The 26669-nt window shown below is 38.0% G+C and overlaps 1 protein-coding gene across 4 annotated transcripts in view; it reads left to right on the top strand.

Annotated features, from left to right (window-relative positions):
- Positions 1-25960, top strand: part of LOC120767247 (protein timeless) — a 48315-nt gene extending 22355 nt beyond the window's left edge. For 2 of the 4 annotated variants that reach the window (XM_040093099.1, XM_040093097.1), the window contains exons 15-18: positions 269-641; positions 2098-2256; positions 17621-18580; positions 25492-25960. In XM_040093099.1, coding sequence (XP_039949033.1) covers positions 269-641; positions 2098-2256; positions 17621-18580; positions 25492-25585 — 1586 coding nt within the window. In that variant the 3' untranslated portion in view covers positions 25586-25960. Of the gene's footprint in view, positions 1-268; positions 642-2097; positions 2257-3223; positions 3634-17620; positions 18581-25491 lie in introns of those variants that run through there. The other 2 variants (XM_040093100.1, XM_040093101.1) reach the window with 2 other exon arrangements.
- The last annotated feature ends 709 nt before the right edge of the window (positions 25961-26669 follow it).

Genomic DNA, 26669 nt, shown 5'->3' with positions numbered 1-26669 from the left:
AAATCGACAAAAATTAATCGTATTATCAATTTATTCACATAACTAAATAATATTTAAACAAAAAAAAAAAAAAACATATTATAAAATTCCATTTGTAATATTTCGTACTAAATGTCAATGATAATGCACTCCCCGCACGTTCATCATCGTTCATTTTCTTTGTGTAAACTTGCAATGTTGTCTCTATCTTTCTATTATCCTTTTACCACTCCACTCTCTCTGTGTGTATTTCTCTCGCTCTGTCTCTCTTGTGCTTTTGATCTTGTAGTGTTGATCAAGTTCGATATGAGTCAGTTTGAGGAAGCAAATGCAATAGAGTTGCAGCGTTGCCATCATGCAACAGCGGCCCGTGGTTCGCTCAGCTCAATGTCCAGCCTGGAGATGGATACCGGCGGCAGCGATGAGTACACGACATTGGTAACAAGCGCAATGGAAAATGCCAACGTGAATGGAAATGGTAGCGGAACTGGAACCGGAACAAGCACTACAACAGGCAGAGTAAGCAGTAATAGACGTTCCAGCAGCGGCAGTGGCAGCATGTTGGCGCCAGTACCCGAGGTCGATGCGAAATTGGAGAAGGCAAGCGCGGCTAGCGATGTATTTGCTGTGCCAAAATCGAAGCACTGCAATCCGATTATAAGGTAAGAAACATAACTTATGCCTATCGTATATATAGTGAAACTAGGAAAGTTAGGTCATATTGGGTTAAAGTAATAGTTTCTAGAGAAGACGATTTTCACACAAGTAAAGTAAATAACATCAAAAGGGGGATCTCTCAGCTAAGGCCGTTTTCTTAATTTCATTGCGGGTGTCTTTTACGTGACGGGTCCCAAATCCAGGCCACAACCTCGGAGAGGGATTACTCTTTTCTTGGATAAAATAATTCGAGCTGCAAGGCTGAATAGATAAGGTACAATCTTCTATAAGAGTCTACAGCTGCTGGCGTACGCCGATGATATTCATATCATTAGCTTCAACAACCGCGCTGTTAATTCTGCTTTCTCCCGACTTAATTAGGAAGCCAAGCAAACGGATCTTGTAGTGTCACGTCACTGTAAAGAGTCAAAGTTTTGATGTCGTAGATAATTACGTCTATCTTGGAACCAACATTAACACCAACAACAATATCAGCACCGAAATCCAACGAGTAACTCTTGGCAAAAGGTGCTCCTTCGGACTGAGTACGAAATTGAAAAGTTAAGTCCTTTCTCGACGAACAAAGACCAAAGTTTACAAGTCAGTCATCATCCCTGTCCTGCCATATGGTGCAAAAGCATGGACGATGACAAAAGCTAATGAGTCGGCATTACGAGTTCTCAAGAGAAAGGTTCTGCGGAAGATTTATAGTGCTTTGCGCATTAACAACGGCGAATACCGCAGTCGATGGAACGTTGAGCTGTACAAGTTATACGACGGCATTGACAAGCAAGTAGTTCAGCGAATTAAGAGACATAGGCTACGCTAGCTAGGTCATGTCGTCCGAATGTATGAAAACAGTGCAGCTCTGAATATATTCGACGGAGTACCAGGGAGCCAGGGTAAGCAGCAGAAGAGCAAGACCTCCACTCCGTTGGGGAAACTAGGTAGAGATGACGCGGCTATACTAGGAATCTACAATAGACGCCAAACAGCGAAAGCGAGGAACAACTGGCGCGCTGTTGTGAACTCAGTTGGGAATATTGAGGTTGAACAGTGTATTTTGTCTGTGTTACGTAAACGGTATGCTTTTAGACCTTTACTTAAGGGTCTTTTTGCAAAAGCATCGCCCATTTGAACCATAAAACCGGAATATAGAGTAGACCAACCAAACTGGTAGGTAGGTAGATAGATGGCTCTTTGACGACGCACCTAGTGTTTAGGAGGACCGGCGGTTTCGGCATTAAAATCCCCTCACAAGGCACTTAAATTCCCTCTTTTCCGAAGTCTAATTGTAGGTTAGTGGCTGTTCTGGCTCGTTCATTTGTTTCGCAGTCACCAGGAGTAGCACTATGCCCTGGAACCCATGCTAGGCTTTGTTGCTTTTGTAATATTTATCTATTATCAGTTTTTACATTTTCTGAGAATAACTAACCTTAAAATTATATCAAACATTTTCAGGTTTACACCCGATCCGGCACCATTGCCGCCAGTGCCAAATTGGCTGCAATTGGTGATGCGAAGCAAAATAAATACGAATGTCCCAGCGCCAACGGATACCGCCCACAATAATATTAATAATAATAATAACGCAGTAACAGCAACAACAACAAGTGAAAGGTAGGACAGAAATTTGGTAAAAATTCATTATTATTACTCATTTAATGATTTATTTAAAGGGTAGCTTTTTTAGAGGTGAAGAATTTTATTTTTAAAGAAATTAAGTAAAATTTGTGAAATGACCGACATTTCGGCTTTCATATAATTTTTCGCGAGCTTTGAAAATATACTAAATTTATTTATTTACTTTTTTTTAATTTTCTTGCGGAAGTATTTCGGTAGTAATTTTGCTCAGTGTACTGCATAAGATATGTCAAACACAGCTGATTTGACAGCTAACCCTCTAGGAAATTTTACGCCTCTAAAAAACCACACTATACATATATCTGTATGGTATATATGAAGGCATATTCGGTATGGATAGCTGAGAATGTAGTTACCGTTAAATCTGTGCAAATTCAGTGATGGATTCAAGTAGTTGTGTTCTAGTGCTTTAGATCAAAGAGCAGTATTCCCTGCGATTTTACTCACTATTAGAAATACCTTGCCTAAACTGCTATCTAACAGAATTCATTACCAATATACAGAGGTATGAGACTGGTCGTATAAAAAGCTTATATGAATAGAACTTATTACAGGTTATCGCAGGTGAATATGGAGTTCTCGAGAAACCATATTGCAAGTCCAACTGAAATGGTATGCGTTACGAATTTGTGATGAAACAAGAATGGTCGGATTAAAGCCCAGTTACCGTCCATAATGAGTAGATTTTTCTACGTGAATATGGAATATGCAGGACAATATGGAGATCTCGATCAGTAGAGCGACAATAGTAAACCACACATCATGGCCTTAAATCAGTAGTGCCACACTCCAGTCATATCTTAGCTATTCTGTCACTAAGTACTAGTTTTCAAAGGCCCCTAATGTACCTAAAATCTTGGAGCACGTCTTTTTCTCCCGATAAATATTATTATTATGAATGAAATTGGTTATTAACATGCATGATTTTTGTTTCTTATTTAAGGTTCCGCGCTTACAATGATGCTTTCGAACAAGCACATGTAGAAAGAATGCAATATTAAGATGATAAAAATTAAACGAAAAATGTGTGAAGTGGTGGGAAGTCGTTGTATAAATATACATATATACATATACAAACGCACGCTTTGAAGTCTATAAATTGATTCTATATAAAGAAATATACGAAATCTTCTGACGTTACACATCCAAGATGTACAGCTCGAGTACATACGGAAGCAAATATACATATACATATATATTTCTTTTCAATAAATATACATTGCTATATATGAAAATTTTAAATGAAAATTTGATACGCGGACAGCAAAAACAAAAGAAAGCGGGAGCATTGTCATGCAAAAATGTACTCGTACACTAAACGGCGCTACGCCTCGGCCAGCTGTCGTTCTATCCATTCGCGTAAGCATACAATTATTCATTCATATTTATTAAAACAACAACAACTCCATATGATTTTCCACTTCCATTAACAAAAATTACTTTAAAATGAATCTTTTTCTATATTCCGCTATGACACTGCTTCTATTGTATTTGTATCGCTTACTAATGGTCTGTGTGTGTGTGTGTGCTAATCTTATTGTAAGAACTTTAGTGTTAATTTTTTAAATAATTGGGAATTCCATACGTATATTGTTGGAGCTTGTTTCTACTTCGACGAAAAAATTTGTTCATGCAGGAATTAACGTTTTTGTGGTTATCATACAACCACTATTTTTTACATTTACTATGGGTTTTAGCCAAGAATAATGGATAACTGTGATTTCCTTCGCCTTAAGTTCCTCTTACTTCCACTTTTTAGATCTATAAATAAGTTATTCGAAGAAGTTCTTAATGTAGAAAACAAGGTTATGGTAAAAACTGGTGGTGAAAAGTTATAGTCATTCGAGCGGGGAGTCCGGGAAATATTTCTGTGTTTCACCTTGTTTTTCAGTAATTACAGAGATAGTAGAATGTTTCTAATATAATGCAATTAATTCCGATAAATATTTACTTAGTTTTTATAGACAATATCACGTACTTATATTACAAATTAACAAGAAAAACCATTTACTTCTTTTGCATCGAAGCTTTAGTATCCTCACAAATACAAAAGATTCCTTATAAGAACTTTGATCGATAAGTTTGTTTGATAGTTATATGGTATGCTATAGAGACGCTCTCTGGAGATTGCACCGTTGCCTTATATGACAGCTACATATATACCACAGAGATTCGGTCCAAACAATTCCTTTGGAAATTACCTCATTGCCTTAGACAATAATCCTTGTCAAATTTCTTGAAGATATCTTGTCAAATAAAAAAGCTTTCCATACAAGCAGTTTATACCGAACGTTCAGTTTGTATGGCAGTTATATGCTATGGTGGTCTGAGATCGGCCGTTCCAACGAAGTTCCAACAACAAAGCAGCGTCTTGAGCAGAAGAAGACGGGGAAAAATTTCAGATCGATATGGTATCTCAGACACTAAGGAACTAGTTAGCATATATATAGGCGGACGGACAGACAGATATGGTTAAATCGACTCAGTTCGTCAAGCTGCTCATTTATAAATATATATTTCGACGATTCCTTCTGGGTGTTATAAATACCGTGGCAAACTTAATTTACCCTGTTCAGGATATATAGTAAAAATGTTCATCCTTTTGAAATCTGTTTCCTTAATAAACGTATTATCCGCGACAGTATTACTTATTTAGCTCCAAATTCTTTAGTTTAGAGTCACCGAACCAAACTCCGGCAATCTTTTACGGACTGGGCAAGGCTTGCGGAGGTGTCCACTGTCAGGATCCTTTCATCAAGACCAGTTTCAGACTACCTGACTATTATAGCATTTTTCAAGCCGAAAGCAAAGTGCCTTGAAAGTAGTAGAGAGTAGCCTCCTTTATCAATAACCGTGCACTGGTTCACGAATGCTTTACCATCAACATCGGGTTACTTCTGGTTAATCCGCTATCTTTTTGCGAGTTACTAATGAATAGCTGGGGCTGGTGGTACCATATAGCCAGAAACAATCACGATAAAACGTTCAAATGTGTTTATAGCAATTGTTTTGACAGCTAAATAGTCAAGGTTCTTACCTCTCTGTAAATAAGCAGAAATTGCTCTCGCTAACTTCAACCGCCACTTGAGCTGAAGAGTCTTTGGCTTTTGGTGAGATAGCGAAACAAATATGACATTGAACGAATATTTTGAAAGCTTAGAATTTTCACACTATCGAACCGGTATTGAGATTATGAAGGATGGTTTAAACGTCGAAGACTTGAACAGTTTTAGGTTGACAACTTCGTCGTGTCATCGTTTACACAATCGCTCAAATGTCGTTTTTGAACTATATTTATCTTTCGACCAGACTTAAAAAGTATTTAACAACAGTAAATGCCTTAAAATATGTAAAGGGTGATTAATTTCGAGATTCCCTACTTTTTTAAAGAAAAAACACAAAATGTCAAAATGGGAAATGTTTATTATCATTCGAAAGAACATTATTTGGCATTTATTCTTTGAAGATTATCTCTTTCAAATATTGGCCGCAACTACGTCTCAGATGATTCATCCGTTGAGTCCAATTTTCGATGACCACTTCGAGCATTCGACTGCTAACTGGCGAATGACACGCGTGATGTAATGCTCCATGGCCTGAATCGATGCGGAATTGTCCGCCTAGACTTTAAACTTAACATATCCCCCAAGGAAAAAGTCTAACAATCTGATATCACATAATCTTCGTGACCAATCGACCAACCCAAAACGTGAAATTAGCTGCTCACCGAAATGTTCTATCAATAAGTCCATTGAGTGATGTGATGTGTGGGAAGTGGCGTCGTTTTATTGAAACCAAATGTCGCCGAGATCACGACCTTCAATTTCAGTCATCAATCATAGAGCGAAGCGATGTCGCTTGGGAAGGTGGAGCGGCATCAGTTCTTCCACAAGTTGTATTTTGTACACTTTCAATTTAAGATCTCGGCGTAAAATGAACCAAGTCGTTCATACGTCAGTCTGAGTTGCTGCGAATGGCGCCGAATCGATTTACCACGGTCTTCCTGTACACTCTCAGCTACGTCTGCTATATTCTCTTCACTGCGTTCTGGACGTGGTCTATTTTGTCGAATGTTATCAAATCTGAATCACAAGATGGGTGAATGTGTTGCGATTAGTACGCTCAGTAGGCCGATTAAGTTGACCATAAGTTGAGATAAAGTACGTGTATTTTCGTTATAAAGTTGAATAATATGTAAACGTTGTTCAGGCGTAAGTCTTTTCATGAAGAAATGCCAAACAATATCGAATAACAATAACATGATAGCCTGACATGACTTACAGGTGGTCATGTCAGTACCTCAAGTACCTCAATTTGGATCACACGTTAAATATGCTGTTTTACTTTGGTTTTTACTTTCTATGTTATCCGCTTGAATCGGCAACCAAAGTAGGAATATATAAGTACTTTTTGCAAAGGCGAAAATATGCTCGATCTATGCTACCGCGGCCGCCATAAATCGATTTTTCCATAATTCACAGTTTTGCTGATCTACGCAATATACGCCAGCAAACTAGTATTAACACCGCAATTTAAATGCAATAAATAAAAGCTATAAATTTAAGTAACAATATTTAAATATAATTTAAACATATTAGGCAATACTTGTATAAAATATTAAGCAACCGATTTGTTATGAAGCAATATATATTTATGAATAATTTTATTGTTTAATGCACCTTTAAACACGCACACATGCCTTACGCACCTTCATAGACTTAAACAAACGCAACATTCCTTTTATGGACGATTAAGCGCCAAAAAACCGAGAACGAAAATGAACACCGTTAAATAAGTGCTGCCAAATATGCAAGGAAATATTGAAGTTTAAAATATTTAATGTTTAAATTGTATGTTGTTGTTGCTTTTGGACCGAAATGCACGCAATCGACAGTCAGCAAACGTTTGCAATTTTACCACTTTGCAGATAAGAAACACGTTAAAGGAAAATTAATTAATTATAAAAATCTAATAGTATATGTAGTTAACGGTTTGTTATACATACTCTGTATGCATTTACATACTTATCTAACTGCGCATGCGCCAAGGAGTGTTGCTGCAGCAGGTTCAAATTAATTAAGGCAAACCGATTGCGGCAATATGGATGAGAATATAAATTAAGTTTCACCTCGCAAACACACATATATGCTTACAAGTTCATATATACACAGATAGTGATTTAAATTGCTCATAAAGCGATAACATAAATATTAATTCACTTGAATTTGCAATTAAAAAAAAAATATAAAAAAATAAAATTTTAAATTTTTTCAAAATGTTGTGTGTTGTGAAACGATAAGCCAGCGCCGTTGCAAAAAGGGTGTCTGTCGCACATTTAATGCCTCACTGCACATCCGTATTGCCATAAATATATTTCACAAAAAAGCAGAAAAATCCAAAACTTCAAACTAAAAATCAAAAACTAAAATCTAAAATCGAAAACCGAAAAACATGCATTAAATCCATTAAATATATCTGATGAACTGAAATGGGTACAAATCGCATGCGATTAGTGAGCAATGCCAGCGCGTTATGTGTTAGCTGAGCGCTAATGTGGAATATGTGCGTAATTAATTCGCGAATTTATGGCGGTCGCTTGCAAAAATAAAAAAAAAATAGAAAAAGAAAAATTTAAAAAATTCAATTCGAAACTGAAAGGTGTGCGAATAGTTTGCATTGCATAATAGTTTGTTGACCGGTCGCCAAAATGGGAATAACTGAATACATTTGTATAAGTCAACGTTACTGTGCTAATGTTTGAAAGTCTTATGAGAAGAAAATGTAACGGTAAAAGCACAGTAAACAAACTAGATTCGACAAGAGAAAGTATAACGATAACTTTCGAAACTCATTTAAGCGCAGAAAAATGCAATAAGTTTGTGCCTCTTTCGGTAACCTTTTTACTTATGCCAGGGGAAGGTTGTTGGTTGTGCCTATAGTCGAGAACCGTCCACCAATACCAGTTTTATTATTAGACAGCCGTGCGTGGCTGTATCTATGCGGTCGCAAAATCCTTCTGGGTGAAAACAAATCGCAAGAGAACAAACAAACTTTCCGTTTTCTTAGCTAAAAGGTGGGCGAGGTAAAAACATCTCAACACTTTCTTCTTGATTGCACCGCTTTCGTCAGATCAGGGTTAAAACTGTTGCTCGTTCGTTTCACCACTCTCTAAACTTTAGAGCATAGAGTCTCAAGCACAATATGTGTTCACTTTTAGACCAACAGTTGTTTGTAGTAGAGACGACAATTTATATCTATGCCATATATAATATATGATCCGCATTGTGGGACGAATTAACAAGATCCGACTATCCATCCAGCCAGTCTTTTGTTCAATATATAGGTCACAGCTTTCATTTATTGAACAGAAAAACACATAATTTTCTTAAAAATGGTCACAACTGAGCTTAAGAAACCCATCTAGTGTGTTAGCCCAAAAACGGCGATTTTTGGCAATTAAAAAAATATCTACCGTATCAACAGCTTAAAATTTTTATTTTATTTTAAAAATACACAAACAGTACATGATCAAAAAAATCGTACACTGCTGTATTGATTCCGGTCTTCTCCGTGAATGAAGCCTTAAACTAAAATTCTCACTAGAAGATTGGCAAAATGGCATTTAAACAATTTTAATTTTCTCCAAAATATAGATTGTTTTCCCGTGTCAAAATTCAATTTTCGAAAAGATAAAAAAAAACTGTAGAACTAGTGATTGAACCTTTGTGTTCGAGTAATGACTTCGAAAAATGTTGTTGTTAGAAGAAGGCCTTTAAAGAAAAATTGATCGAGCTGGTTTGCTGATTGAACCAAACAGCTATAGTTAAAGGCTTACTTGAGTTTTCTCGGATAAAAACAGTCCTTTTTCACCCATTTTTTCTCACTTAAAAAATTAAATATTTTATTAGAATTTGTTATTTTTACAAGCATACACCATTAACAAAGAAAACATAACTTAGAACTTGGCCGAAGGAAGAAAATTTTAAATTTGGATTTTCCTTCGTCCTAGTCTTTAAGGATTCTATCTCAAAGACCTGTGTAAAATTTCATGAAATTCGGTTAAGTAGTTCTCGAGAAATTTTGCTAACCGACTTCAAAAACACTGCTTCGAGAAAATTACATTTAAAGACGACGCACTTAGCTTAACTAGCCTCGAACGCAGAAGTTCTCAAGGCTGTAACTCCGAAACTATTACTCGAATCAACTTTAAAATTTAGGATAATATTCTAGAGGTGTTGTGGAATTTAATGAGACAATAAAAAAAATCGATTTTTTGAAACCTGAAAACACATGTAACTCCTTAAGACAGCAGCAATTCCAAAACTATTTGATCGGAAACGCTACGCAGTTTACTTTGACTTTAGTCGAGTAGTTCAAATGCGGGTCTTAATATGGTATAAGACATAACATTGATCCGCATTCTCTACATACATTTCAGAAAGTTCACTTTACAAACTTTAAAAATTCCCGCGACAAAATTATTAGATATTCTCAGAAAGTTTTTTATTTTTATTGAAAAAATTCCAAAGTAACACTAAATACTTTCAGCAAAGACAATTTGATACCTAATGAAATACTTCTTAGATTACTCACTTGCTTGTGAGCTGGAGATTATAAAGTGTATACGCCAAATAAAACAAGTGTCTGGAAATATTCAACAAAAGCAAAAAAAAAAACTTCTGTTTAGGGAACAAAATTCAGCCTGAGTCGTTTCAACTGCTGCTCCTTCGAACTATATCCTACCAAATTCAGCTAAATCAATTCTTTTGTAATACAGATTGTATGTAAATGTTCCTGCTTAACCATTAATTCTAGCATCTTGCATGCATTTTCATTCATAACATTCATTCTACAGAGAACATAAAAATAAACCCGCTTAACTATAAACACAAACATATTTCTCCACTGAAGCATCGAATCATCAAAGCATCAAAACACCAAAGCACATTAGCGTTGTTATAAAGCTTGGTAGCGCTTGCCGTTGAACACATTTAACACACCTTCAAATTGTGCTCCATTCGCTCTTTTTGGCACATATTTTTTTTTTTTTGTATTTAGAGATTAGCATAAAATTGGCAAGATATGTTAATTTAATATGATAAAACTAACAGCACCGGTTTTGGTGTGGGAGCGTCTTTTGTATGTCAACGTCTTTGCAGCCGAAGTGGCATATGACTTCAATAAACTCAATGAGTTTACAACAAAACAAAAGCCAAAAAAACAAAAAAAAAACAAATTGTAAATAACTTTTTTTTACAAAAAAACAAAAAAATAGCGAAATTCTTTAAAAAAAAAACAAATTCCAAATATTTTTTTCTACATTTGCCATTTCGCATATTCAGTTCGAACATCCGTTTCTTCTCGGGGAGTTGGTTTTCATTAAAGTTTCGGCATGTCATGGCACTTGACTAGCTTGGAAATTTCTTTCACTAATTTTTATACTCGTAGCACTGCGAAAATTCTTATCTAGCTTTTATGGCATTTAGCAAGCAATTAAAATCCCAATAAAATATTTTTAAGTCAGGTGCTAATCTTGTCAAACTATAAAACTTTAATTAACACTTTGTTTGTTGCAAATTTTGGCATTTATTAGTGAAAGAACTAAGTGGAGATAATAAATTAAATATGCGAGTGCTTGAAACATTTAGTTATGTTACTAGGTAGGATCTTAATAATATTCTTTGGTGAAATTAAATAGTTAATATGAAATTCTATAGGTAATATGACAGTAAAAAGGAGTAAATGGAGATTTTATTTGGTTCAGTGGGTTGTTCAGCTCAGAGCGGGTCTTTTCTCACAAGCAGAGGTTACCCTTAACTTTAAGTTTGGACATTATTCACAGTCAAAGATAATCACAGCAAACTTTAGAATATTCTGGTATTATGTAAATAAAATCCTTACTAAACTGGTGATAGAATATAAAAGATCTAGTAAAATAAAATATATCACTTTTCCAAGAGATGGCTTCAGAATCTGTATAACCAGATACGCTACATGACGTTATAATGTTCGTATAAAAAATCTCTCAAACAGTGACTGCTTTATTAAGTATTGTTTGAGGATGCGTTAAAGATAGACAGCAGCATAGAGAGCAAAAGATGTAACGCAAGCCAAGGGGCTGAAATGTTCAAGATCTTGAACTCCAACAGTCAATTTTGGTTTCACTAATTCCGTTCCTGTAATTTTGATATCAAAGTTGTACCACACTCAGGAAGGTTAAATCTCCAAAATATCGGCAAATTACTGAAAATCGTCGAGTCCGACCACTATCGAGAAAAATAAACTCGTTCTGGTAGTACAGTACAGTAGCATGAGTTAACGCAAAACAAAAAAAAATACTCATGGACCGAGTTTCTAACTGCGAAATCATTAAAAAGTATATCCACTTCAAAAGCGGATGGTTCCTGGTGATGAAAAGTGGGTCACTTGCGAAATGACAACTGAAAAAGGTTATGGTCGAATCGAATTGAGCCGGTGAAAACGGGGTTTAGGCCAGAATTTTTATGCGGAAAGGTCTTGCTCAAAAGTGGTGGGTATTTCGTCCAAGACTGTTGTTTAGTTTTCATTGAGAGCGTTTTTTACATGGCGGGTCGCAAACCCAGCGCACAACCCTGGAGAAGGCTGTTTCTCCTTTTCACCTTCAAACGGTTGTTCTTGGCTATACTTGATCTAAGGCCGGAAGTCGTGAGCTGCTTGAGCCATATGTACAAGAATCGTTTTGTCCACTCACAAGTGAATAGCGATTAGAGAACTTTCTTCACTTGCTATACTTTGCGCGTTGCCCACAGCGAATATCACATTCGATGGACACCGGCTACGCTAGCTAAATCATGTCGTCCGAATGAACGAAAACACTCCAGCTTCCATTTCGGACCTGTACTGTTAGCAATTGGACCGTCTGAAGCAAGCAATTGCTTCGAAGTGATCAGCGTTGGCCATGAGAACCAGGTTGGCCCATACTCATACAAGCTTGGGTTGGTAGCTCTCACGCATAAGAGTGGTTCCTACCTGCTCTTGTCTACATATGCCGAATGATTTGCTTGTCAATAGCTTACCTCAAGAGAAGATAGTGACAATCGATAGTTCCAGTTTTTTGGCTGTCCTATTCTTGATTTGAAGAACTTTTAAACGATTTTTTCCGAATCGAATCGAATAAACCTTAAGCACGCTAAAATGGCTGCAGATTCTTTGTATTATTATTCACCTTAACCTCTGCAAATAAGTGCTGCACAACAACAATTTCTATATAGATTCACAACCAATTCAAGTTTAATTAACAAAAAAATCAAAAAAAAAAATCGAAATTATACTCAAATATACTAAAAGCTATTGACTTTCAAATTTAATGATTATATTGTTTTCACTATTTACGCTTGCCTTTTGATTTTTGTTGTTTTATTTTAACTATATTGACATAAAGTGCCATAACCTGCATAAACTGGGTTTGGTCGCCATTTCAGCGCTTGATTGGCATTAACAATGCACGAGCTGCAATTCGCTTCTACAATTCTGGGCAGTCATTCATGCCACAGTGCAATAACTGCAATACCAGCAAATAGTTGTTTTTGTAATTTTTGGTTGCTGCAACACAAACATCAATCAGTCACATAAATCAATTTAATTATTGAGTAAACAACGCTTGGAAGTCAAAAGTGTACTCCACGGCTAAATACATGGTAGCAGCAGTGGCAGTGACAATGGCCAACATATGCTTCCACCGTTATGTCGCTATGTGAGCTTAATGCACGTACCTATGTTTGTCCACGGGCTGTGGGTTGGCTGCAACGCTTTGAACCTAATTATAAAGGGCAACTATACAGTTAGTATATTTATAACTTTGGGTCTATTTTACTGGGTTTACAGCTAGTTTCTAGCTGCTCCTCTCACCCCTCAAAAATTATTGCTGTTTTTATGTTTTTTTAATGCACGAAAATTTATGTATTTACCAGCGAAAATAATACAGTTAGTCAATTGCTTATAAATTGCTGGAAACACTACTCATGTATATGTGTTTGTGGGTGTGTGTGCGCTTCGAGGTGTTGGCATTTATTGCTGCCTTGCTTCGTTCGGTGTGGCTTGCCACATTTATTGACTTAAAGGTTTCCAATTTCCTAACATATTAGCTGCTAGGTACACGTTTGTCCGTATGCAATTACAGCTAGAAGCACATAGACACACACTCACACATATACATACATATATAACTCAGTTGAAAATATTGAGTGTTGATTACAAACCATAAAAAACTAAGTCAGCAACTAAACTATAGCATTTATTGTTTCGCAGTGATTTTATTGTTGTTTAGCCATCAATTGGCAATTTTCGAAAGCAATAAATTTGATGAATTGCTCACGCTTGCAGCGAAATACGAGCGCGCATTTACACCTAAATGTTTTTTTTTCACATTTCAACATAAATGTAACCATGTTCTTATTATACCTAGCACCGAGTTATTGGCTGTTATGGCGCAGCAAGCAGCTTCTAGGATGGATCAGCAATTTATTATATCGTGGTTAACTAGACATTTTTTTATTGCTCTATGCTTTTGTTGCGGTAGAGAAGAAAAAAAAATAAAAAAAGCAAAAATTGAGTTTTTGTTGTTGCTTTTATTTAGTGCTTTTTAGTTTATACCTCGTTGGACTGTCAGCGATGTACCTTCATATCAATACCAACTTATGCTATATAAAGTATTAAGATACATAGTAACACCTCGCATTATATTGATTGGGAACTGCGACTTAAATCCTCGTATTCCGAAGTTTTTGAGGTCGTCGATAGAGACCCACTTCTCATAAACAGTAACCAACCGCATCAACTCGTGTGACGGCTTAAAGACAGCTGCTTTTCGTGCTGTCAAAAGCAGCTTTGAAATCGACGAACAGGTAGTGCATGTCGATCTTCTCTTCACGGATTTTTTCCAACTTTAATCTTTTACGCAATACGCTTGATAGAACCTTATACGTGCTGTTAAGGAGGTTTATCCCACGGTAGTTGGCGCAGATTGTTCCTTCCTTCTTGTGAATTGGAGAGAGCTAATTTAAATTCGTCCGACCATATTCTATAAAGAAGCTGCAGTATGCACCTTATCAGTTCTTCGCCGCCGTGTTTGAATAGCTCGGCCGGCAGTCGATTAGCCCCCGCCGCTTTGTTGTTCTTCAGACGGGCAATTGCTATTCGAACTTCTTCATGGTCGGGCAATGGAATGTCTGCTTCATTGTCACAGATTGGGAAAACGTGTTCACTATTTCACGGTTTTATACTTTCACTGCCATTCAGTAAACTGGAGAAGTGTTTCCCTCATAATTTTAGAATGCTCTGCTACTTGATCACCTTTGGGGGTTCTACAAGAGCAGTGGCGTAGCTACAACTTCGGGCGCCCGGGGCCAAGGATGTTCTGCCGCCCCCTTTATTCCAAAATTCTCACAATACGGTTATTGAGAAAATTTATAGTAAATTTACGAGACATCTTATTAAAAGCCATAGAAAAACACATTTTCGCACTATATCTTGTACACTTTTGACACAATTTGCAAGAATTTTTGCCCGAATTGGAGTTTTAAAAAACAGCGAAGATCGTTTCTCCGCCCCCAAGACGTTGCGCCTGGGGCGACGGCCCCCTTCGCCCCCCTAGCTACGCCAGTGTACAAGAGTATGCTCCGGTCTTGAAACCTTCTGTAAGTCGTCGCATTTTTTTAAAGACTTTTCGAGCGTTACCGCTGTCGTCCAGCATTTCGGCCTCTCTGTTTTTATAGTCTGCAAATGCGTCGGAATTCTTTCTTCAACTCTCGGTATCCATCCCATCCCGAACCTGTTATGGCCAATTGTAACGTTGCTAGGTAGGCAGTCTGATTTTTCTCCACCATCTCCCGTACTCTCAGAAGTGCAAGTCGTGTAGAAAATCGTTCGGTTGTCTCTTATGATTTACACCTCTCGACGTCGAACCTACCTTGTATTTGTTGACATGGGTTTTTTGTTGCACACAGGCAGGCGCATATCTTCTCTCCAACAAGATAGTGGTCCGAGTCAATGCTAGGACTTTGGCACGTACGAAAGTCTAAATCACTGGAGACGTGTTTTCCGTCTATCAGAACTGATTGATAGCTTTTTGTTCCGGAGACAGGCAGGTAGCTTGATGAATTTTGCTATGCTGGAATCTTAAACTACTATCAGTCGCAAGCCAATTGGATATGTTTCATCATGGAAACAGAATTTAAGGACCGTTGTGCCAAAGATATTTTCATTGCCCACTCTAGTGTTAAAGTCGCTAAACACGAATTTGACATCGTGGCGGGGCAACTCTCATAGGTGCGCTACAAGTTCTTAAAGAAGGCATCTTTGGTCACCTCGTCCATCTCTTCCGTCAGGGCGTGGGCGCAAATCGGTGATATGTTGAAGAACTCCGCTTGTTCGATTGTGGCTAGAAGTTCATCGCCTGGACACGAATCCCACACCGAATTTGCGCTCCTTTATATGGCCACTGTAGTAAATGCCACAAGGACCGACTTGTCTTAGTCCTTGTGCCGTACATCGCACCACTTAGACGACGGTGAGGTCAGCCTCTAGTCCATTCCAGGCGTACGCCCTTAAATCATAATCCTTAATATATTTGTAGTGTTTTAAAACTAATCTTAGTAAACAGTTTTGAAGAATACTGCTGACTTAACAGGCCTTTCGAACATGTGAACCCCACTTTTTATACCTTGAACAGGGTATATAGTAAGTTTGCAACGAGGTTTTTAGCACATAGAAGGAAACTTCGGATTTCGTATCAAATATACAAGTATACAAAGGGTTTTCAAAAGAGTCTTGCGGTATTTTTATTGAATTTTTTTTTTATTGAAATTGAAATGAATTTTTGATGACTCATGCCCAGCTCTTGACCGATGCTACGGCTGCTACTATGCCGGTCTCTTTCGACCAATTCAGCGATTTTATCGCAATTTTCGATGACAGGCCTTCCGGAGCGTGGCGCATCTTCGACCACCTCTACACCAGATAGAAAACGTTGAAACCATCGTTGTGCGGTGGAAATGGAAACTGAATCGGGTCCATAAACTGAACAAATTTTATTGGCGGCTTGAGATGCATTTTTGTCTTTATCGTAGTAGTACTGTAAAATATGCCGTATTTTCTCTTTATTTTGCTCCATGTTTGCGACGCTATAACACACGAACGACTTAAAAGAAACGACAATCAATCAAACACGTGTTAGCGCGTGAAATGCGCTTTCCAAAAAGGTATAGCATGACCCGATGCGACGAATAAAACTAGAACTACGCGCTTTCAGCGCCAACTAGCAAAAATACCGCAAGACTTTTTTGACAACCTATTACGTATGTATATAAATGATCAGCATGGCGAGCTGAATCGATTTAGCCATGCCCGTCTTTCTTTCTGTATATTCCCGAACTGTTCGCCCATTTCTCCCCAACAAACTGCTCATTTGTCGAAACCGCCAATATCTGATCATTATAACATATAGTTGCCATATAAACTGAACAATCGGTAGCAAGTTTTTGTATGGAAACTTTTGTATTTGACTAGATAGCCTTACTAAATTTGGCATGTGATATTATCTAAGGCAACGGTGCAATCTCCGAAGAAATTATACAGATCAAATCACTATAGCTTTTAGCTGCCATATAAACTGAACAAAACAAATCAAGTCCTTATATGAAAAAAAATTTTTTGACAAGATATCGTCACGAAATTTGCTATACATTATAGTCCAAGGTAATGCCATAATACCCACAGAAATTGTCCAGATCAGATCACTATAGCATAAAGCTGCCATACAAACTTACTTAACAACATCAAGATTTGAAGTCCTAGAAAAAACGCACTTTTTAAATATAATATCTCTCTTTAAAAGTAAATCTACATGCGGTGCAACCAAACTTTTTAAGGATTTTACTGGTTTTTAACATATATATGTTATTGTTGTTGTAATTTTTCCAGTATTGAGCAACTAAATTACTTTTAAGTGCCGAACAATATATGCTGTGCACACGGTGGTCAAATATGTTTTTGCCGATATTTTTATGTTAATTGAATTGCTTACATATGAACACAAATACACATGCATAAATGTTGTGGGTGATGTAAGTGGCGAAGGCAATTTCAATTGCCAATTCAAAAGCAACTTTGATGCATTTGAAATGAAACGGATTGTGGCATTTTGAATGAAGTTAATGGCTGACTTTCTAGCTGACTTCGAGCGAAAAGCGTTTTGTAAACAAAGCAACATATACATACATACAAACATATGTATGTACATGCCATTACATTGTTATTATTATTGTAATCAACTCGAACGCTTTGTATTCTTTTCACTTTTTAGCACAACAACAACGCCAACACTGGTGACAACGGCCTCAGCCATAACGCCAACAACAACAACAGCAACAATGACAACCATACAACAACAAAATGTTTTAGTTACGGCAACAACACCAACGCTTGCTTTAGCGCCAGCCACAACAATACTAATCCCCATGGACCCGTGTCCATCCATCAACAATATAATTGGCTTGAATAATGAGACGAATAATAATAACAACAACAAAAATAATAATAAAAGTGGCAAAACGGAGTGCAGCACAAAGAGTAGCAACAACAAAAATGTCAACGATTTGAACAAACACAAGAGTGACAGCAACATGCTAGCCGCCAGCGACAGCAGCAGCAGCAACAACAACAATAATAAAAGCAGCAGCAATGCTGGTTTAAGCGTAGGCGATGGTTGCTATGCGGGCAGCGAGAGCGGCGGCAGCAGCAGCAACACAATCATTAATGGCGACACAAATGCCAGCAGCAGCGCCAGCAACAGTCATCACAGCGGTAAACATGAGAGCAACAACGCGGTAATCGCACAGCGTGACATGCGCAAACACGCCGCACTGCCGGCAAGCGCAACAATGTCGGCGGTGACAGCAACAGCGATGGCAGCGGCGGCGGCGGCAGCCGTGGCAGCAACTGACAATTTTATCATCTATCAGAAGCAACAACAGCAATTGCAGCAGCAACAACAGCAACAAAACCATCAGCAACAATTGTTGCTACAACAACAACAACAACCACATTTTGATGCTGCAATAAAGACGTTCGATTGCGGCGAGCAAACGCCATGCATCGATTTGAATTTCGGTGGCATTGCTGTTGGCGTTGGTAGCGCTGGTGGAGGCATCGGCGGCGGCGGGGGCGGTGTTGGTGCATTGAGCACGCTTGGCGGTCTGAATAGCAATTTGGAGAACGAATACAGCGCTATGGTCGCGTCGGTGTACGAGCACGAGATCGCTTAGTGAGTATATATAACCGATTTGTATGAGTTGTGCTTTAAAAATTTTGTACGGAAACTTACGCTGAAGGGTGGAGGTCCAGTATTTGGTCTTTATTTGGTTCTGGTAATCTCAAACAATACCTAGAAACCCAACAATTATCTCTTATAAGAGAGTTCTGTCATATGTAAGTTCTCTCATAATTAATATACTACTTCTGGGGCTTGAAATATTATAGCCCTTAATTACCGAGTCTACCGACCCTTAACTCGAACATTTGATCTGTATTTGGTTCTGGTAATCTCAATAAATACTTAAAAGTCCAACAATTATCCTTAATAAGATGGTTGCACTATCGAAAGACACATTTTGTGGCGCTTGACCTGTGGAAGCCGTTAAATATCGAGTCTTCGCGCACACAATTTCTATGAGTTTCTCATTATTTGCAATCTAGTGGCAATAATAGACAACAACCTCGGACAACAAACCAGTGACAGACAATGTAAGAACTTGGAATGTCGTTATGGAGTCTCCTTTGATTTTATCAGATAAATATATGATCCTGCAGTTTTCAAGGTACACTCAAACTTCTTCAGTATTGGTTGAAAACTAAGAGGGAACTTAAATAGATGGAAATGAAAATACTCTGAGTTCGAAGTGACTCCAAAAATTAGTTGTCTTCTTCTTCTTTATTGGCGTAGACACCGCTTACGCGAAGAATGTACAACAGCGGGTCAGTCTTTCCTTTTCACTGTTTTTTGCCAATCGGAGATTCCAAGCGTAGCCAGGTCCTTCCCCACCTGAATTTTCCACCGGAGTGAAGGTCATCCTTTTCTTCTGCTTCCCCCGGCGGTTATGCGTCGAATACTCCCAGAGTTGGAGTGTTTTCATCCATTTGGACGGCACGACCTTGCCGCCAAAGCCGCTGTCTCTTAATCTGCTGCACTATGTCGATGTATCGTTTTCGTATATCTCGTACATCTCATCGTTCCATCGAATGCGATATTCGCCGTTGTAAATGCACAAAGGGTTATAAATCTTCCGTAGAACCATTCCCTCGAAAACTCGCAACGCCGACTCATCAGTTGTTGCCATCGTCCATGCCTCTGCACCATATAGCAGAACGGGAATGATGAGTAACTTGCAGAACTTGGTCTCTGTTCGTCGAGAGACGACTTTACTTTTCAATTGCCTACTCAGTTCGCAGTAGCATCTGGTGACAAGGGTTAACCCGCGTTGAATTTCGAGGCTGACGTTGTTGTTGGTGTTAATAAGATTATCTACGACTTCGTCGTTATGACTGTCAACAGTGACGTGGGAGCCAAGCCGCGAGTGCGACGACTGTTTGTTTGATGACAGGAGATATTTCGTCTAGTCTTCATTCACTACTAGACGCATTTGCTTCGCTTTCTTATTTAGTCTGGAGAAAACAGAACTAACGGCGAGGTTGTTGAGGCCATTGATATCAGGGTCACCGACATACGCCAGAAGCTGTACACTCTTATGGAATATGGTACATTTAGCTCTGCAGCTCGAATATTCTTTTTTTCTCTAAGAGTAGAGAGAAGTGTCTCGATAGGATTGCGTCTTGTCTGAAACCTCTTTTGGTATCGAACTGCTAAGAGAGGTCCTTGTAGATACTGATAGAGCTCTTGGTATTGCTCAACGTTAGTTTACACAGCCGTATTAGTTTTGCGGAGATACCAAATTCAGACATCGCGGCGTAAAGGCAGCTTCTTTTTTGCTGTCAAAAGCAGTGTGAAATCGACGAAGAGGTGGTGTGTAACGAACACTTTTTGCACGGGTCTTTTCCAAGACTCTGCGTATGTGAATATCTGGTCAGTTGTTGATTTTCCGGGCTTAAAGCCACACTGATAAGGTCTAATCAGTTTGTTGACAGCGCGCTTTGATCTTTCACAGAATATGCTCGATAGAACCTTATATGCGATGTTGAGGAGGCTTATCCTACGGTAGTTGGCTCAGATTGTGGGGTCTCCCTTTTTGTGGACTGGATAGAGCAAACTTAAACTCCAATCGTTGGGCATGCTTTTGTCCGACCATATTCTACAAAGAAGCTGATGCATGCTCTTTATCAGTTCTTCGCCGACGAATTTGAATAGTTGTGGCCGGCAATCCATCAACCCTGTTAGGGTAGTCTCTTTACAAATATGATATTAGTTTATGAATAAATAGTTCGAGTTTGTAAATGGTTCCAAAAAGCTATGTGATATATATGAGAAATTTAATTAAACCGGAAATGCTCACAGAGCTCAACCGAGGTCCGGCTGCTATTATATACAATTGGACTCTGAATTCGTCTATCTTTCGAGTCATTCCTTAGCAAACAATATTAAAAGTTAAAAGACATGCCACCACCTCTCCATAATAACCGATATGATCAGGAATTTGTATCAGGGTAAAGCCTATATCCAAATATTAGCTAATGTCTTTGGAAAACATTTTTTTGAAAACCATCAATTTCGAACTTGCTTAGCACGACTATTATATGTACATACTTGAAGGTACATTTGAATTTTTACATACTGAAATTTATAGTAATATAACTGTACATATTTCTGTCGAATAATCCTGGTCGCAGTCATGCGCCTAACCGTTTTGTAGCTACAAATACTCTTTCATTGCTCTCTGCGCCTATTTTCCAGCAAAATGCAGCACCAAGTGGGCAATTTTTCAAAAACACAACAACAATTTGCTCATAATACCTCATAATGCTATGCGTGTCATTTGCTAATTTCAACATGCTCGCATGCGCCGGTTTAGGCCTAGCATACGTTCAAAAACGTATTTGCTCATAATTCCGCACCATTTCACAGATAAATATTCAGCATTTTCGCGCAATCAAAGTTACACGCGGCTATTTTGCTCCAACCGCACTAAAATGGGTGGAATGTTTCATGAGCTTACCTTAAAAGTTAACTCGAGACATGCCTGTATAGAAACTTAACTATATCGACTTACGTACTTTATTATTTGTTATTGTTATTGTTATTTGCCGTTGTTACTTGAGACAGTCAGCTTACCTAGCTAGCGAAGCTAGTGAAGCGCAAAAATAAGGTGAAAAGCGAAGGTATGAAAGTTAAATTGATACGGATGACTTTATGTGAGACACATGTGGTTGAGGTTGGATAAATCTATGGGCATAATTAAGAGTTATTACCTCTCAGCTCGCAGATTTTCATCAAATTAAGAGCAAACTTTCGATTTTTATTAGACGTACCAATAATTTTTGTGGGTCTCTTTACGAAAGTGGTCCTCTGGCTCTACCACACCATAGTTAAGCCCATTATGTTCTACGAAGTCTTTAAGTGGTGAAGGGCTCTAGAAGAGACCACACTTGCAAAGAAAATCGAGGGCGTTCCGCGGACGGCGCTCATCAGTATAGTGCACTAAGTTCCACCCTAATCAAGGCACTTAACGCCATCCTGCACATAGTGCTCGTAGACATCGTTGGAAGGTGCATGGCTGTGAAAGTTGCTATCAGGTTCAGAGAATCTGGGTTCCTAAAAAAACACGCGTCTGAACAGTTGGAATCCTCGCACACACTTTAACTTCATACCGGATCACTTGAATCATGGAGTAGCCAAACCGAACTCTGGCAGCTCCTTCTCTGCTCATATACCGGCGAGGGAGTCATGGGTTGGAAGAAGCCATTGGAGGAGAAGGGCAGCGATCTGATATATCAAAGCTTGGGGGAAGGTTGGTTCCAGCTTCAGACTTCCTGACTATTCCAGTCTCTTCCAAGCCGAGGATGCAGCCAATAGGGTAGCGATAGATTTACTCTCCGGAGTGTAGCCCCCTTCATAGAAGTGACCATTCACTTAGATAGCCGAGCGGCGATACGACCCTTGAACTTATTAACAGTGCGTTCAAGGTTGGTCAAAGAGTGCCTAACCTCGCTATCAATATCAACGAGTGCCTTTGTGATAAGACGGATATAGATGCCAGGCCACAGAGGAATCGCAGGAATCGCTATCCGTTGAAATGGAGCTGTTCGGTGCTCCCGTATTCTTTTGTGTTCTTCTTCTAGATAGGTCGGTACATTCGCTGTCGCAAAAGGCTTTTGGTTCAATTACGATCGCGAGAGATTTAGTAATCTATTTGTCCTCGGTAAGGATAATCTCTCCCTAGTGGGCCTTTTAACAGGCCATTGCGTTATTGGCGTTCATGGTGTAAGGTTGCAAATCTTACCAGACGCCATCTGCAGTAGCTGTATGGAAGAAGATGAGCTGGAACTCAACTCCCTCCGTGACTGTTCCGCGTTTGGGAGGTCAAGACTTAAACACTTGGGAGCGCATACCTTCAGACACTGAAGCTCTTCTCTTCTCTGCTTTTCAAGGAGTACATATAGCAGTCCACGTGCGATCTCTCTATATCGACCAACCATCCTAACATAACCTAAATATAACTAGCTGAGAACGAAGAAAAACACTTTCTGATTCAAAAATTCATCGATTTATCAAATCGCCCTCGTATAACTTAGATTCATAATCGCACGTTCATACGAGTATATTTATCACCATATTGGTAAATAGTTCTTTATGTTTGTTGCCATATTTGAGCATTGTTGTTTACCAGCTATATATTGACTAGTTCCACACGCCAACAAACAAAGACAAACTAGTAAGGAGGTTCATTTTAGCGTCCACTGAGCTCAGCGTTATGCTGTACGTTTGCGATATTTTTCTTGCCATTTTTGTCTAATTGCCGACAAGCTGCCGCTTATTACTCGCTTACCATTTGGTTGCTTGTAAAACAACTACCATTTGAGTACCTTAATTCTTATAAGTGCATAAGTACAATTACTAAGTAATGCAAACATACACGTGTACTTATTGAAAAACGTATTACGCTTACGACTGTGTGAGCACAGAATGCGTTAAAGGAATTGGATTGGTTTTATTGGTGTAGATTTTCGTGTTCGTTATCAATTCGCTTGCCGCTTGAGCGAATGGCGCCAACATTGTGGAGTTTGTGAATGTTGTCTGACTTTTTAGTTACATAAACGCGTAATTTTTTATTGATTACTTATAAATATTTATTGCTTACAATTTTGTTTTAATTGCGATAGTTAGTAAGCTTTGACCATGGCGGCAGAATATTAGCAAAGCCACCCACGTTGCAGCTTTGAACTAGTTGTAAGGCAATTTCCAAGTGGATTGAGCAAGCGGAAATTCTGCAATATGGACTATGTTGGGCGTGAAGAGTATGATTAAATTAATCAAAGTTGTTGTTGTTGTAGCGGCAGAAATCTGCCGAGTTCACAGTCCTAGGCTGGATAAATAACCGGATCCGTTCCGGTTACGTAGACCCGTCTGTCGTGGGAACGGAAATTAATCAATGTAAAGAGTATCGGTTATGGACCAATCTATTACCTTTGAGGTCCCTAATATGTTTTTTATTATTCTTATTACATCTTGCGAGGAACTTGTGGAATGAAAAAGGACAGAAGCGATGAGCATTGTTCTTCATTTTCCGATTATTTGTAAGATATGAAGGTTGGATGTGGTTGTTCTAGGGTTATATCCCGTGCAACATTAAGGTTACGGACTACTACAGAAGACAAGAAACGAAGATGACAACGGAAAAGAATTCTTAAATGCCGATGAATTTTGGATTAAAGTTATTTAGGAAGATCCTATAAAGATAGATAAATTTTGTCTTATTAGTAAAGTTGGTGTTAACTCGGAATCCAAACGATAAATTAGCGCTAGATAAGACGATGAAATGAATTACACTAACAACGTTGAGCGTACCGGTTTTTTTCATACCACTCCGAAACTTACTGAATAGAACTCTAGAATCTCTACCCTGTTTAGGAGTATGACATTAATAAACGGATTGAGACCCAACGAAGAATTTTTAAGTATCCGTTTCCTGATATTACAATGTATGATTAAGCGAATCTGATAGGTTTGTGAGCCAGGCATAGACCAGTTCTGATCTTCACCGATGTTAGGCGGAGTGCCGTTACGTTGTTAACAAGAAGTTGTCTTTCTGCAGGATTCCATCGCTCAGTTGGTTCTGTAGCCTCAACATCGACACCTCTTCCAATGTTCCGTATCATCGGGACCTCAAGTGTTTGAATCGTTGCCTTGGTAGTGCAAGACAAGTCCACAAGAGATGTTCCCTTGTTTCCCTGTGCCTTGCTCTTGACCATTTCCTGCAGTTTTCTCGATCTGTCAGCCCTATTCTGCAGGTGTATGTCGCCAACAGACCTTGATCAGTGGATATTCCAATCTTGTTACTACAGTCTTTGTAAGAGTGAGCATAAACTTTGTGTATTTTGATTCAATTTTAAACATGCCTCTTGTCCAGATCGTCGTTAAGATAATGCATGTAGTTAACAACGTCGGTTACGTTATCGGATAACAACCACTCTTGGCAATCTCGTCTACTATCCCATTGTAATCGAGGTCTTTGTGAGCCGGCACACAGTGAAAGAAAAGTCGCTTGTTCCTGGCGACACTGTTGTCCTGTTTTCGAAGCCACTGCTGACTAATATACGATACGAGGTACTGCCTTGATTGCTGATTGACTGTTTCTGTAGTTGACTCTGAGGTTGCCTGCGTATGCATTTGGGGGTAAGCTCAGCGGCTTTCCCAAAAGCAAAGAACTCGGCTTGAAATGTATTTCAGTGGACTGGCAATTTAAGAGTAAAAATAGTATGTAACTAGTTGGTCTAGTGGGTCAAGCAATTGTAGTAATTCTTGGAAAAATATTATCCATGATTTTAAAAATATATTCCACTACCACTTAACCAACGACAATTATTCTAAAACTCTCCCTAGATTTGAGCCCCTTAAAGCACCTAGAACTCATTTTTTCTCTTCTATATTCTCAAAACTTAAGAACCCAAAAATCAACATTCACAAACTTTAATTAAACGATCCAAATTTTCATTTTCTCATTACAGCAGCGACTGCGCATCTGTGGCCTCGGACTTAACTCGCATGTACGTCAGCGATGAGGAGGACAAAAATGAGTTTCCTGTCACGCATTTCACTTGAAAACGTTAACGAAACACTTCCACTACACATACACATACAAAAAACAAAAACATATACATATGAATTAATGTAAAGAAGTAAGAGAACAAAAGTGTAAAGATCTATTCGATGTTAAAACTTAAGAATGTAAGAATTTGTAAACACTTTCTTTCTACAGATGGCCTTTACAGAGCAAAGAATGTGATTTTGCTAAGGGAAATGCTTTATAACTACAATTGCATATTGAAATGTTAAGTGAAAAAGAAAAAGTAGAACTAATACTAAACTGGTTTCTATAACGCTGGCCTAGCTAATTAATTCTACCTATCAAATATATCTCTCACATATACATAAATACAAAAACAAGTACTTGCTGCCGGATGCAAAATGCTATTACTTTCCTAATTTTCCATTTTCTAAACTATATTAAATCTAATAGTGGGAAGTACTGTTATGATATAAACTTTTTGTTATCTGATGCCCGGAAGCGGAAATTCAAAGTTTTCAAAAAATAGTTTCGGAATAATTAAATTTTGAAAACAATTTCATGGCGTTAAAAAAGAATATGAAACTTTGTCAGATTTATTAAAAACATTTTGGGATTTTGCAATTTTCCTATTTAATCCCGAAATTTCCGAGAAAAAATATTTCGGCATTTTGCAAATTTTTTTTGTAATCCCGAAATTTTGGAATTTTTTTTAAATAAATTTTTTTGATTTGTTCAATAAATTTTTGATCCAAAACTGTTGAAATTGCTTTCAAATAAAATTAAATTGGTATTTTTTTAAAACATTGAATTACAAAAAAAAATTTCGTCAACTTAAAAAATAAAATAAAATTTGACAGATTTAGTATAAATGCGAATTTGTGGATTTTTTTCTATGCAATACCGAAATTTCGGGATTTGTGCGCATTGCCATTTTTCTATTTATTCCGGACAATATTTAACAAAATTGAAATTGCTTTCAAATAAAACTATTTTATTACTATTTAATAACAAAACTGAATTTGTCAACTTTATTATAACGAACTTGGGGATTCAAATAAAATTATCTTGGTATTTTTTTTATCATTAAATTACTAAAAAAGATAAAAAAGAAATTAA

Source organism: Bactrocera tryoni, chromosome 2 (assembly GCF_016617805.1).
Source record: "Bactrocera tryoni isolate S06 chromosome 2, CSIRO_BtryS06_freeze2, whole genome shotgun sequence".
Lineage (NCBI taxonomy): Eukaryota > Metazoa > Arthropoda > Insecta > Diptera > Tephritidae > Bactrocera > Bactrocera tryoni.
Note: the sequence above shows the minus strand (reverse complement) of the source record. Positions and strands in the feature narration are given on the sequence as shown.